General features: G+C 41.4%; 2 protein-coding genes across 4 annotated transcripts in view; one reads left to right on the top strand and one right to left on the bottom strand.

Moving 5' to 3' along the window:
• Nucleotides 1-1,719: 1,719 nt before the first annotated feature.
• On the top strand, nucleotides 1,720-5,455 carry ssr3 (signal sequence receptor, gamma). Its single transcript, XM_064301728.1, has 5 exons — nucleotides 1,720-1,961; nucleotides 2,597-2,723; nucleotides 3,202-3,300; nucleotides 3,891-4,022; nucleotides 4,957-5,455. Exons 1-5 carry the CDS (start codon nucleotides 1,829-1,831, stop codon nucleotides 5,021-5,023), a joined length of 558 nt encoding a protein of 185 aa, XP_064157798.1. The 5' UTR covers nucleotides 1,720-1,828; the 3' UTR covers nucleotides 5,024-5,455.
• An 873-nt stretch (nucleotides 5,456-6,328) lies between these two features.
• kcnab1a (potassium voltage-gated channel subfamily A regulatory beta subunit 1a) overlaps nucleotides 6,329-15,251 on the bottom strand; it is an 80,201-nt gene continuing 71,278 nt past the window's right edge. For all 3 annotated transcript variants that reach the window (XM_064301724.1, XM_064301725.1, XM_064301726.1), the window contains exons 9-14: nucleotides 14,042-14,127; nucleotides 11,572-11,692; nucleotides 11,306-11,400; nucleotides 9,617-9,737; nucleotides 8,853-8,941; nucleotides 6,329-8,726 (exon numbers count right to left, since the gene is read on the bottom strand). In XM_064301724.1, coding sequence (XP_064157794.1) covers nucleotides 8,637-8,726; nucleotides 8,853-8,941; nucleotides 9,617-9,737; nucleotides 11,306-11,400; nucleotides 11,572-11,692; nucleotides 14,042-14,127 — 602 coding nt within the window. In that variant the 3' untranslated portion in view covers nucleotides 6,329-8,636. The remainder of the gene's footprint in view (nucleotides 8,727-8,852; nucleotides 8,942-9,616; nucleotides 9,738-11,305; nucleotides 11,401-11,571; nucleotides 11,693-14,041; nucleotides 14,128-15,251) is intronic.

Raw genomic sequence — 15,251 nt, 5'->3', positions numbered from 1 at the left:
AACCGTGACTGTAATGCCGCGGATCGGAAAGAAATGCAGCCGGCTAACGCATTCAAGGATCAATCGCTCCCAGACAATAGGGCCTAGGACCATCAAACCACTGCTAGAGTGTTCACAGACAGCGGCCCCGAGAAGCAGAGACTATGCTTCGGGCGCTACCACCCCGCGCGATTTTACACGAATATTTCCAACCGTGACTTTAAGCCGCCGATCGGAAAAAAATGCAGCCGGCTAACGCTTTCAAGGTTCAATAGCTCCCAGACAATAGGGCCTATGACCATCAAACCACTGCTAGAGTGTTCACAGACAGCGGCCCCGAGAAGCAGAGCCTATGCTTCGGGCGCTACCACCCCGCGCGATTTTACACGAATATTTCCAACCGTGACTTTAAGCCGCCGATCGGAAAAAAATGCAGCCGGCTAACACTTTCAAGGTTCAATAGCTCCCAGACAATAGGGCCTAGGACCATCAAACCACTGCTAGAGTGTTCACAGACAGCGGCCCCGAGAAGCAGAGCCTATGCTTCGGGCGCTACCACCCTGCGCGATTTTACACGAATATTTCCAACAGTGACTTTAAGCCGCCGATCGGAAAAAAATGCAGCCGGCTAACGCTTTCAAAGTTCAATAGCTCCCAGACAATAGGGCCTAGGACCATCAAACCACTGCTAAAGTTTTCACAGACAGTGGCCCCGAGACGCAGAGCCCATGTTTCGGGCGTTGCCACTCCGCCCGATTTTACACCAATATTTCCAACTGTGACTTTAAGCTGCCATTCGGAAAAAAATGCAGCCGGCAAACGCTTTCAAAGTTAAATAGCTCCCAGACAATAGGGCCTAGGACCATCAAACCACTGCTAAAGTGTTCACAGACAGCGGCCCTGAGACGCAGAGCCTATAGCCGCGTTTCCACCGCAGGAACTTTACCCCGGAACTAGGAACCTTTTGAGGAACTCAGTGCGTTTCCACCGCTGGAACTAGGGTCTAAATTTAGTTACTGGGGCTTTATTTTACAGGAACCTTTTGGGTGGAGCTTGCAGCGCTGAACATTTCTGATTGGTCGAGTACTCGCAGCATTTTTTTGTATTTATTTTCAACCGCCATGTTTGAAAATATGCAACCGCAAACCAATTTATTTTCATAATAACTTCAAATCAAACTTGTATTTTATGTGGCGCAGTAGCCTAGTTTTGGTTATAGCCCTGCCAACGTCTTGGAATTATAACGTGTGCTCTTCTGTTCTTTTCTTGCTTTAGTATTCGTTTTATAAAATGCTAAGCATTTGTGCTGGGACAGCATATTACGTACCAAAACATTCAAACGGATTAATTCGGTTGCTGAATATTTTCTTCCGGATTTTCTTTGTTAGCCCGTTGTAATTGACTCAAAACGTTTGATACAATTATGTGTAGTATGCGGTAGTTCTGCGTAATTCGCATTGGCCATGGACTAATTTATGGTGCATGGTTCGCATCTGGAGGGCACACTTCTCGGCTAGCAGTAACTTCGAAGGAAAGCAAACGGTGGCTGTACCACTGCTAATTTAAATTGTCACGCAAGTCCGAGTTTTCGTTCTATTCTTGTCATTTTGCGATTAGCCTATATGGAATTGACCACCCCGCGCGATTTTACACGAATATATCCCCAATCTGCCCTGACTCCTTCGAGGGTAAATTTCTAAAACACCATCCGGTTTACGGCCTTCTACTTCCGTTTTTGTGCTGACGAGGCTTAAGGGGCTGCCTTTTCGAGTTAACCGAGCTCATACGTGTCAGTCCTTTTGCTCTTTGGAAGTGGAGGAGTGGGAAGCTACGTGGACGAGTACTAACCATGGCACCAAAAAGTAGCAGCAAACAACAGTCTGAAGAGGACCTTTTACTCCAAGATTTCAGTAGAAATCTTTCTGCCAAATCCTCGGCGCTGTTCTACGGAAATGCCCTCATTGTATCTGCCATTCCCATCTGTAAGTAGCTAACGTAAGCCTGTCCACGACTTTCTGTGACTAACTAATGTAACTAGCTTGTGATAGCCTGCTCTCGAAACTGTATTTGCGCCTACGGGACTGTGAGGTTAAGCCACCAGATAGCATATGCTGTTTCTTCGGCGTTATGATGAAAAGGAACAGATGTCCTACTGTTAGCTAGCTTATTTGCTAGCCAGCATAGACTTTCATTCATTATTGTGTTGGCACTCGCCAGCTCTGTCAGCAAACACCGAAGGAAAAGCATATAGCCTACGTTACCTAGAGAATAACGTTTGCATCGTGTTTTTTTGTATGATGATGTGGCATTTACTGTTGGCAACTAGCAAAGCAAGTTGCTTGGTGGCTTAACGTTACTATGTATTAGCTATACTTTTTACTTTAGCAAACGAACTATTTAAGATAGATGGCTGTAAAATTGCTAAAAAGCTTCAAATGGGTTGTTGCACTGCATTTTTATAGCTGATCAGTTGACTAAGGAGTGAATTGCAACAAGAAAATTTGATAACTTAATCTGATAATGGTTTGGTTTTAATTGATTGGCTGGTTTGTTTTTGCCTGTATCTGTGTACGGAAGAACTCAACTAGTCCACTCTTGTCTATTCCCGTCTATGCAGGGCTGTTCTGGAGGATCTGGCACATGGATCTGGTGCAGTCGGCTGTGCTCTACGGCATCATGACGCTTGTCAGCACGTATTTGGTTGCATTCGCCTACAAAAATGTCAAATTTGTGCTAAAACACAAGTAAGCACAAAATCTTGCATCTTATCACTTGGTGTGGTAGTGCTCCATATTGGTTAGGGACTTTCAATCATAAGCCAGGTTGAGTCCTGGTTGATCTATTTTTTAAAACTTTTTTTTTGCGCAACCTGGCTTAGTGATCTTTATTTTATACAGTATATACGGAATGTAAGCTCAGAAATGAATTGTATAGTGTAAATGTTTGAAATGCTTGTTATGTTGTAATGAATAGGAGGTAAATGAACATCCCCATTTACAACGTGAATGATTGAACACATGATGCACCCATGTAATAGTACTAGCTATATATGGCTTAACAAAAAGTAGCCTACATAGCTTGTTTCACACAGCCTTTAGATATGCTAGCATTTCTGCATGGAACCCACTGTGAGGCTGTATGGTCAGAACTTTTCTAAAGATAATGCTTGTGAGGAAAGGCACAGGGGTGTCAGTGGTAAGTGATTTTCTGTTGTCCCCTCAGAGTTGCTCAGAAGCGCGAGGATGCAGTTTCCAAGGAGGTGACCCGGAAGCTGTCCGAGGCTGACAACCGCAAGATGTCTCGCAAGGAGAAGGATGAAAGGTTTGCACGTCACAGCTTTCTATTGCATGTCATTGATAATCATTACATTACAGGTATTTAACAGACGCTCTTATCCAGAGTGACTTACACAACTTTTTACATGGCATTTTTAAAAATAATTTCCATTTACAAGACCAACTCCTTACCCATTATACTACACTGCCGCCTAGTAATCATGCACCATTATGCATTTCCAGGGTTTATATCAATAACTAACTATAGTGCAGACTCAAATACATAAAACTAGTCTGTGAGAACGCCAATGACGTTATAGTCGATGGGGATTCTATCCATTCATTGGGTCTGATCCAATGTCTTGCTAATGCATTGGTGTCCTGTGAATTATTGAACGTGGTCCTTTTAGTTTATCTTATGGCTTTATTTATATGGTCAATGGCCTGACTATCTAGTTGTGGAATACATTCAAAAAAAGTAATATTTTTCCTGTTTTTGTATGAAGAGATTTAGACATTAAAAGCAGAGTTATTCATACAGGATATTTGTCTTGTTTTTTTTCTGTTTGAATCTCCGAATGTCTCCAGTCCTATATCAAAGTAAAAGCTGACTCATTCTTTTATACATGTTGACAGGATCCTGTGGAAGAAAAATGAGGTTGCTGATTATGAAGCTACAACCTTCTCCATTTTCTACAACAACACCCTCTTCCTGGTTCTTGTCATCATTGCCTCCTTCTTCCTGCTCAAGAACTTCAACCCTACAGTGTATCCTTTCCTCTCCATGGCTTGTAGCTTTAAGTAATATATTTATTAGGGAGCCAATGCATGTGTTATGGTGTCACATGTCCTCATGGTAGTGCTATATATCATATGATTGAAATGGAAAAATTTCAGCTGCTCTTGCCTGTTTGTCCTATAACAAAACCTTGATGCATAGTATCCTCAACATAGTCATCACTTCTAGGTGTGGGAGGGGGGTGGTTAATTGCTTTGAGTTCCTTGTAAAGAAATGCATACGTTAGCCAGTTGTATGTTGTAGACCTTTACTTTCCTTGTATGCTCTTCTTTTTCTCGAATGGGCCATTAGGTCAATGTGGATGATTCTGGTCACAGATGCATGGTCCCTGAGACCCTTTGTGCTGCTATATTTAGTATTGTTTGTTTTTGTCCCGTGCCGTGACACTTCCCTTGGAGGGAGATGCAGCAAGTTTGGGTTTACACTGTAATTTGCCACATGGAGGGAGAGAGTGCACCCAGACCAACACAAAAACATATAACGAAAAGCCTTCGCTCCTTCCCCCTCATGGGTTCTGGGCAAAAACAATAAACTGAAACAACAAAGCCAAACAAAAGAAGGCAAAACACAGCGATAGCTTTTTAGCGTGCCACTTTTAGCTGGCCAGCTTTTCAGCAGACCATCTCCTCCACTCTTCAGCGGTGTCTTCTGTGCCCTGAGAAACAGACTGTCTCTCGGTGTGTGCTCACGATCATGACCCCTTACTATGGAGAGGAGCATACTTTTAAGCACCCGAGCTGATTAGTTAACACAACCCAGGCATGGCTGAGACAGATCTGCTTCTCCCCTGGACCTAATGCCACAGTGCATATTAAACACTTATTTGAGCGCATGATGTAGAAGTGCCTGTTTAACTATATTATTTTGGGCAATTAAGTATTTTTCCTTGACCAATTCTGCCAGGAACTATATCCTGTCAATCAGTGCTTCCTCTGGCCTCATCGCCTTGCTGTCGACCGGATCCAAGTGAGCACCCAGAGAAGAGTGTCGGAGAGGCAGGGGGACCCAGAGAGCAGGGGGTCAGTGGGTGGGTGGGAGGGGTGCGACATTTAAAATATGAACAAATGGTAAATCTGGATAAAATTAACGATCATAGACCTGGTGGTCATTTCAAGAAATGCTCTAATCTTTTTCAATAAAATGATAAACTCCAGAAAGGTGTTTGTGTCAGGCATTATTATATGCTGCTACAGCTTTGAAATGATGTATACAGGTGGATGTATGTAGTTCAGGTTCATATTTTTCCCCCAATACGGTGTAATAAAAGTATCCGGGTTCCATCGCATCCAGGAAAACCTGGAATTTTGTATGCAGTTTTTTGGTTATGGAAAGTGAAACTGTCCTGGAAAGACATTGATTACCCTGGAAAAAATTTTTGTGTAATATTAAATGTTAAACACTTTGTGGTTGCAGTCCTTAACCTTTAATCTCCTGCCCCAAAATCCCCAATCATAATCTCCCCATCCCTGCGATCACAGTTCATATTATAGGTGTTGTCCTGGAAATGTCCTCTGAACCTGATAATGTTTTTGGACCAAAGTAACTGGTAATTATGTTGAGTATATAGTGATATGTGTACCTGGTGTGAGTATTAGAAATGTATTATATGTAACCCCCCTCCATTTCACATTACATAATCTCAGAGTTTGAATTTTGTTTCATAAGTAGCTACATCCATGCTAATACTACCTGTTGGGCTCAATGCTGCAAACTAGGTAGCAGCAGTCATGTCTGGTCCCTTTTTCATGGAAAGTTTACCTCATCAGTGAAGTACATTTCTGCCTCTAGGCTAAGGGTTCCCTTCTAGAAAATCCTTCATTATCTGTAGTTTAAATCAACATAATGCTTTTAAAGTAAAAAAAAAAAAAAAAAAAAGATTTAAGTGTTTGAATCTATGTTAGAGAAATCTGGCCAATTATGTGCTTGATTTCTATAAATTATGACCTGAAAATGTTATCCTGAATCAGAAACTTTATTATGATCAAAATGGCAGGGTTTGGATCGAGGTTGGAAAAAGGTTTTATTGTGGCCAATGAAGTTTATTATTTGTGATTATAACCAAATTTCTAGTGGGAATGGGACCTTGAAAGGGCTTGAAGTCCATTAATTGGTAGCATGTTTTAGCGTGGGGAAACTCGTAAAACTCCAATCTCAAGTACATTTTGTGTGGAGGTAATTGCATTTCTCCGTGTAGCTTTCTACACCATGTCAAAGGTGTTCACATATACAGCTATTATACTGATGCAAAAGCTCTTTTTAAAAGAACAAACGCCGATTAATCTGCATTATGCATTTATTTAGTCAAGCTGAATATGTGGCCTATATTTACAAATTAAAAGCAGAGAATTATACATGACATGATAAAAGACCCTGATGTTTGAGATAAAACAGCCTGGAAAGTCAACATTTATCTTTCCATCACATAATTTTACAAATTGTAGAAAACATAGAGGATTCATTTAATTTATTTACTTGTGAATAATTTTTTTAAAGAGTAATTTACACAGTCATTTGAACTGAGGGAGTTCAGGTGACTTAGCCCATAGCCGCACACCCCTGCTGCGAGCCACAGAGGGACCTGGTGACCCCCAGCAGGGCAGAATCAAGGCACTGTAAACAGTGGAGATTTAAGTACCAACACCTGTATGAATCTTAAACTCTTTACAGCTTCCCATTGCCAGTCCTGAAGACACAGTATATGCTGCATTTCACCACAACTGGGACCAAGGTAATTGGGTTTTCTGGGATGTGCTACGCTGAGAGCTTCGCACCTATCTGGACATGTGGATCCGAGCTGGATATTTCCTGAATATGGATTTTTAGAGATTTGAAAAAGGAGAAAGGCATTTCATTCTTATGCATTCCAAAGGATTGCAAAACAGTTTAATATTCTATTAAAGAGTATTTTGTAACCTAATTAATTTATTAGGCCCTAAATTGCCCAACTGTGGACTCATTTCTAGTGTCCTTCATTGATTTGGAATGTTTCAAACTACTGTGCTTCTTTTATGTAAGAAGACTGTGGACTATGTCTTTTCACTGCTAACTGATAGCTAGGCCTCTGGGCCGAAGGACTGCATCTACAGTTCACAGGTACCTGATAGGCCAGAGGACTACACAGCTCCAGTTCACAGGTACCTAATTGGCCAGAGGACTACACAGCTACAGTTCACAGGTACCCCATTGGCCAGAGGATTACCACAGTCGGCACCTGCACAGTCCTGATCTGCGGGGTTTTTACAGACGTACCACTGAAAAAACTGTTCTGCCTAGAGACAGAGGCCCTAAAAATATTAGAGGGGAAATATCCACAAAACATTTACATGTAATTTTTATTAGTATAAGCAAAGCCCGAATCACACATCTACAGATGAACTGTCAATTAGTGTAAAATCTAGATTGGTATTCGGTTATCCATTTGAACTAATAGCTAATTAAGTTATGAGTGAATGAAAGCTAGGATATACGGAGTCCCCACAGGACAAAAATATGGGGAAACGCTGATCCTAATAATGAGCACATAAAATCAAAACATGTTGAGCTTCAGTATGTATAAAAAGAGTGTTTTTGAGGACCAGACAAACAAGATCTAATGAACGCGATAAAAAATACACCACTGATTCTATTACTTTTCACCACACCCCACTGTCACCCATCTCTTTAGTGTTTTCAGCTTGCAGTCTTGGACTGAATTTGTGCTTTGTGGTCCGGGCTGCCATGGTCAAGGCGTGAAAGCTGAGGGTGATGAGGAAAAATAGAAAGGGCTAGAGACAACTAAGGAATGGCTTATTTGTGCTGCTGAGGAGTGAAACCTTTACACTGTACACTTTACATATGTATTCATAAATTTGTATATAATGTAAATCTTATTTGCGTGGAGGGGGTTGATCTATTTAAATTACTTTATATGGTTTACTCTGAAGTGGTTTACTGTTATTTATACTTACTGTAGAGTATGTTTTTTAATGTGTCAGTTGTACCTATCCACCCCCTTGGTAAGCAAGCGATATAGTAACGAACCCTTAGTCTTCAGGATTCTCATGTAGCTGCTAGTACATTCTCATCATTACATCAGCAGTTGACAATGCAAGATCGATACACAGGCAAGGGTAGAGGCAGGGTTTTCTTTGTGTGTCCCTACTCTGCGCATTTTGGGAAGTTCCTTCTCTGGACTGAAGAGGGCAGCATGTCACTTTTGCTTTTACACCCACACTGTCATCTAATGCTCTGAAAAATGAATTTCTCTTCTAGAAGATCAAGTATGGGTCCCAAACGCTTGTTGGTGGAATTGGAGGTGGCTTAAGGAGGTAATATACTGTCAAAATACAGGAATATCCTGGCTGGATTTTTTTCATATCCTCATACGTTTTCTGTTGTTTCTCCATTTTATGTGCTTTAGTAATCTTTAGGCACATATCATTCCCAGTGGAGGCATGCACTTATTTGAATAGAGCTCAGGTTGTTATACTGGATATTTCAGTCTTGAGCAGAACTGCAGATAGGTAGGTGCATGGAACAAGTACCACAGGGCTGTTCCAGAAGTTTCTTTCCTTCTCAGGCAAGTAGCACGAAAGGCTCCAAGCTTATGAGCGGTAGTCTTTCTTACTGTAGGGTCTGTTTCCCAGTATGTGATCAATATCCGATACTATGTGGGATGTCATCTTTGGCAGTACCTGGATAAGAGAAAAAAGCAATAACATGATATCTACTCTGTCACTTAATTAACTGATGTGTACATATTTCACACTGAATGCTATAGATATTTGGATTTTGGAGCATGTCATGTGAGTCTAACTTGCCTGTATGGCGCCCAGGTTCTCTGTCAGCTGTTCTGGGTTTGAGGTTCCAAGGAGCACAGAGCTCACACCTTCATTACGGAGGCACCAGGCTATAGGGCAAGGGAAGGGAAATAATGCAGCCATTACCCACAATGCCCTGCAAGGCACTATGAAGCATGAATCAAGAATATCCACTCTGAGGACATCTGCATTTTACGCCAGAATAATAATAATAATTTACCAACCTTATCCCCAAGTATTGTACAATTTCAGAATAAGTGTTTTAAAAGAGATTTATTCACACAAACCATTTGACATATGCATGTGTAAAAACAACTTGTGCCAACAAAGTCTTCGTAAATATAAATTTAATTTATTATTCTGATAATTTTACTTGGGGCTTAGTTACTGGGAGGGGGGGGGGGTGGACAATGCTGGTCTGAGAAAACTAATTCATTCACAAGGACTCAGTCAGACACAAGATCTGTCTGAAGTGCAGAACAGGAGTACACAGTCTTGTGAACTAAGGCTCTGTGCTGTGACTTCACAGGCAAACCCAGTGAGGATGAGCGATCCTCGTTCAGACCTTGTATCTCAGCTTGAGATACTGCTAGTGTTCAGCAGAAGGCAGCATGTCTACTGTAACAGGAATCATACACTCATGACCTGCCTGTCCTGGTCATAATTGTGAGGGGAATTGTTTTTATGTGTGAATGTTCAGAAAAAGGAGGGGCATATAAGGAAGCCAGCAGTGGACTGGTAAAAGCCACCTTCGCTCTGCTTACCCACGGCCAGCTGAGGGAGGGTGCAGCCAAGCTTCTCAGCGATGTGACCCAGCTCCTTCAGCTTGGCCTGCTGCTTCCTGCCGTCCTCGCTCACAATTTTCTCCTTAAGCCACTGGTATGACTGCGGTGGAGAGAGGGAGGGGTTAACAATCCAGCGACTGAGTAAGAGAGGCCAGTTTCATACTTAAACTAAAACTATAACACACAATAACACAAAACAGCAACATAAGTGGGTTGACAGTGTCCCTCCATCTACTCCTGGTGGACATAATTAGTCCTGCACTATGATTACTCGCAATGCCATTTATCAATGTTCTCAGAGAAATAAGCTGCAGAGACAGGCAGACAGACAGATACAGTGAGCTCTATACTGTTTGGGACAAAGGCATATTTCTTTCTTGATTTGGCTCTGTACTCAACCATTTTAGAATTATAATCAGACAATTCACACATGGCTAAAGTGCATTTCTATACATTTTGGTTTCACCATGTTGAAATTAAAACACTTTTTATATATAGTCCCCCCATTTCAGGGCACCATAATGTTTGGGAAAAATGGCTTCATAGGTGTTTCTGAATTGCTGCTTTGTTGTAGGTATAAGTGAACTTCATAAGAGTCAAGTCCGTGACTGCTGTCTGCAGAAGACACTGTCTGTCACAGACAGAACTACAGAGGCTACACTGCAAGATGCAAACCACTACTTAGCTGCAAAAACAGGATGGCCAGGTTATAGTTTGCTAAGAAGTACCTAAAAGAGCCTGCATAGTTCTGGAAAAAGGTTTTGTGGTCAGATGAGACCAATATTCACTTGTATCAGAGTAATGGCAATAGCAGAGTGTGGAGGCCAACAGAAACTGCCTACGATCCCAAGCAGTCACCCTCATCTTTGAAACATGGTTGTGGGGGTGTTATGGTTTGGGAATGTGTGGCTGACACAGGTACTGACTCACTTGTCTTCATTGATGATGTAACTGCTGATTGCAGCAGGAGAATTAATTCTTGAGTTTACAGAAGAATCTTATCTGCTCAAGTTCAAGCAAATGCCTCCAGACTTATCGTATGGTGCTTTTCCTACATGAAGGCAATGATCCCAAACATACTGCTGAAGCAATAAAGGAGTTTTTCAAATTCTTGAAAAATATTTGACTGGCAAAGTCATTCACCCAATCTGAATCAAACTGAACATTTCATAAGCTGAAGAGCAAATTTATGGCAACTAACCACCGAAACAAGCAAGAGCTGAAGATGGCTGCAGTACAGGCCTGGCAGAGCATCACCAGGGAAAATACTCGGCACCTGGCGATGTCTATTGGTCACAGACTTCAAACAGTCATTGCATGCAAAGAATATGTCATAATATTCTTTTCACATAGTACTGAACACGACTACTTTCATTTACATGACATTAATACATCCCAAAAATTGTAGTGCCCTGAAATGGGGGAACTATGTATAAAAATTGCTGTAATTTCTACATGGTGGAACCAAAGTGTATCAAATCCCCTTAAATACAAGCTGTGAATGTGCACTTTAATCACATGTAAACTGTTAGACTACAGGTCTGAAATCGTGGGGTATAGAGCCAATTCAAGAAAAAAAAGTATTTTTCCCAAACATTATGGAGCATTATCCAAAGCATTATCCTGTAAAAAGGAAGAGCAGTGAGATTTACAGACATTTTCTCATACCTTCATGGAGGCCCTGGAGGTTTCTGGGATTCCGTTTTCGTACTTCCCAGTGATGATACCACAAGCCAGTGGCGACCAGGTCATAGCACCCACACCTACAGCCCCACATAACAAACACACACAGGTGAGAGACAAAAACCTACTGTACGACCACACTCACAACAAACAGGTGAGAGACACCTGTATTCACAGACAGGACACAGTTGCGAACACAACAGTCTGTGCTGTTTTAGTTGGCTGAGTGCTTTTCACGGATTGACACCTGCCTATCTTGTGGTAGAGCTCTGGAAGTTGCACCTCCACCTTCTCTCTCTGGAAGAGGTGATACTCAGCCTGCTCACACACTGGCGGAATCATGTTAAACTGCCGGGCCACAGAGTATGCTTCCTACAGGGAGGGAGAGGAGGCAGTCAGGAAAGCAAACACACACAGACATATTCCCACTTTAGAGAATAAAATGGAATATAAAATTTGAATAAAATGGAAATGTTTCTGCATGTTACATCATTAAAATGATACATTTTTAACTTATCAACAGATGTACAACAGGGTAAAACCTACAACTAAAGTTATCTTACCATTTCGGCTTGTTGCAAGACAGATTTTTCTTGTATTTATTATTTCATTCACTCTGCCTGTATCTGATCACACTGACTTAACCCACACATTGTCATTGCCACACATTGGGCCATACACCAAACACAATTAATATATTCTAAGAATGCTATACATATTTTAAACACTGATTTATTTTTTTAAATGTATTATCCGACTGTACATTTAAAACTAAATATTCAAGAAGCGCTCTTTCCAATCTTACTTTACCAGGCTTATCTATGTGATCCTAACTAGGGTGCTCTGAATTCAGTGGAGAAGCTGTATGGCACCACCCCTTTTAAGGATATTACATAACTACTCAATCACTTGACTCAATCAGTTAACTGTCATTATCTTTGTATTGTGCTGTGTTTGTTCATTTGCGATTTTCCCTAGCTTGCCGTAATGGGTCTTGCCTGTAGTGGCAAACTAAAATGCATCAAATTTTGAGTGTCAGTGAAACTGGGATTGTTTTTTAAACCATGTCAGCAGGAAGATTAATCCACTCTAATAATTAAACTCAATGCTACAGCAACAACAAAAAAAAAAAGATCCACTCTGCTAATTATTTGGCTCTGAAGTAATAATGTAATGATTCTCAGCCTTAGTACTCAGACAGTCCCTTTGGACCACAAGTGGGTACGCAAGTCATAAAATGTGAAGTTCGGAAAGACAAGCAAGGGGTTGGCCCAAAAAAACAGGAAGATCCAACGATAATGTCCTCGATGCTGTGCTGTACTGCACCTTCATACATTTATGGAATTATTGTTTTAAACAAAGAAAATTAAAGTGCTCTAACATGCAGATACGGTGTATTTGGTTTAAATGTTATGTTACATTTGCATGCACTTTCTTTCTGTCTGAAATACTATATTGATTTATAGTCTCCCTACAATGTTTATCCAACCCATAATTTCACCCACTCCAGGCATTACCCACTGCCTGTAGAGTGCGTGTGGGAGTGTGGGAGAGTGTGGAAGTGACACTCTTTATCCTGACACCAGGATGCAACCCTGATACAAATTACAGCCCATTACAGGATCTCCTCTCCTCTGCTGCCCTCTCCTTCCAACTCCCTCTGCCGTTCGATTGACAAGCCCCATTTATAACCATGAATTATTCATGCAGTTTAAATTACAGTGCTTTCATCTGCACTAATACGCACAAAGAATTTTCTTCAGATTCCTTTTTTTAATTAAATGGCACAGAATTAGCATACACTGGGATTTGACAAGCTGGCACAATGAGGAAATGCTAGAAAAACAACAAAAGCCACAACAGAAAGCAGAGCGTCTGAAGACATTCCAACATTTCCCCAAAGTGGGAATTATTCACAGTTTTTACAATAAAGCCAACCTCCACCCCCCCTTCCCAAATCAGCTAAACAGAAATGTCCAAGAATTACTCAAAGATGAAAGTGCACATATGTGAACATTTTGTACGCACTCCACAGGAGATTAATTCATCATCCTATTCCCAGTGACTACTATAAATGAAACAGAGTTTTAACCTATTTTTTAAACATACACAGAAACATGTAAACATATAAGATGTGAAAATCCCACTGGCTCTGAGGGACTCGGTCTAGGGCTGTTCCTCAACCAATAAGACCTCAAGCTCTCCATATGTCCAAATCTTACTGTTACCCTCAGAGATTTCACACTGGCACAGAGAGGCTGATTGCTTGGATGAGGTAGCCAGGAAAGATGAACCCCACAGGCTCAAGAGACTCAAGAGAAATAAAGTAGATGACTCCCAAGTAGCACATGCAGCCAAATTGCTCTCAGTGAAGTGACAGTAGCCTGTGTCTGAAGTGTAGATCAGCTGGTAGATTGTTCAGTGAAAAGAAACTGCTGGGGAAATGCATGTTAGTCTGTGCCCTCCCTGACTGTTGGAGCACATGGCAGCTGAGCAATGGGTCTACAAGTATGACTGAGAATTCCAAAGAAAGAAATTGAGCAAAGAAAGTGGCCCTGTGGACAAGGGGGAATGGCTGTCGACATTGAGAAGTGGGTTATGGATGGCGCAGACAGAGAAGTGGTTTGTGTAAGGGGTAGAATGGTAAGGGACGGTATAGTGGGTATAGAATGGTGGGTGATGAGTCGGAGGTATGGAGGTGCCACCTGTATTTTCACTCACCATGATCTCCATAGCACTCCAGCGAGATGTACCCCAGTACATGGCCATGCCCTGGTTTATCACGTATGTCATCGCCCTCACAATCTCTGGGGAGACAAAGGTGAAGCAGTTAATCAACTTAGCAAACTGACTTCAACTGAGGAGTGACTGTCTCTGTGGTTATATTAAAAATCCCTAAGTGCAAAGTGTGTGTGTGTGTGTGTGTGTGTGTGTGTGTGTGCGTGTGTCTGTGTGCACGTGTGTGCTTGCATGTCCATGTGTCTGTTTTAGACTGCATGAGTGTGTGTTTAATAAAAATCTCTAATCAGTAGTAAAGGGAGGCAAGTGAAAAAAAACCTGTAACAAAATGGAAAAAAAATATTTGTGTCAGACTGAAAAACAATGGACCATAATGTGTTCCATTACAACATATCCACTACACTCAAGGCCAAACAGGTGTAGAGATACATGAGGGAGAAAGAGGATGATAGATAGACTACAGCACAGAGCAGGAGTAGGAGGTACATGTGGGAAGCAAAGAAGTCTTGCAAATTTGCATTTATTCGCCGTGAGGGCAAATCTTTCAGGCACGGTTGCTTTTCTAATTCCAAACAGTCTTATCAGTCTTCGCTCCTGTTGAATATGAAACCCACTTCATCAGTCCTGAAAGGCAGGAGGCCAAAATATTTAATGGGCAACACCAGTAAACACACAAACACACACACACACGCACACATGCACGCACGCACGCACACTCACACACACACACACACTCACACACATACTGTACATACATCTGGGTCAAATCTCTATTTGCAACTCTTTTGATTCCAAAGAATATATAAAAATATACTTATCCAAAAAGCAAAAAAGAGTTAAAGTAAAGCAATTGACCAGGTCTGATACACACATAATGCTGCACACTGTCACATACCCACATGCACACACACACTTCGGCACACTCACATACATAATATTTTCTTGTTCTCATAATTGACTGTAATCGCTGAATAAATTCACTGTTTGAGTAGATAGTTATTTTTGGATAATAGAATTATAGCAGTCTATTTATGCAAATAGGTAAGAATACCAATCTGGGTCTCAGAACCATTAGCCTTCGTATAGTTAGCACCTTCAATATGCCTGACACAAGAGCAGCCAGGAATCAGAGGAAAACTGCTCAAAGCTCATCACTATAGTGACCTGCAAAGTGACACACCTGCCTATCAAG

Source organism: Anguilla rostrata, chromosome 12, assembly GCF_018555375.3.
Source record: "Anguilla rostrata isolate EN2019 chromosome 12, ASM1855537v3, whole genome shotgun sequence".
Taxonomy (NCBI): Eukaryota; Metazoa; Chordata; class Actinopteri; order Anguilliformes; family Anguillidae; genus Anguilla; species Anguilla rostrata.
This window is presented reverse-complemented; position numbering and strand designations above follow the sequence as displayed.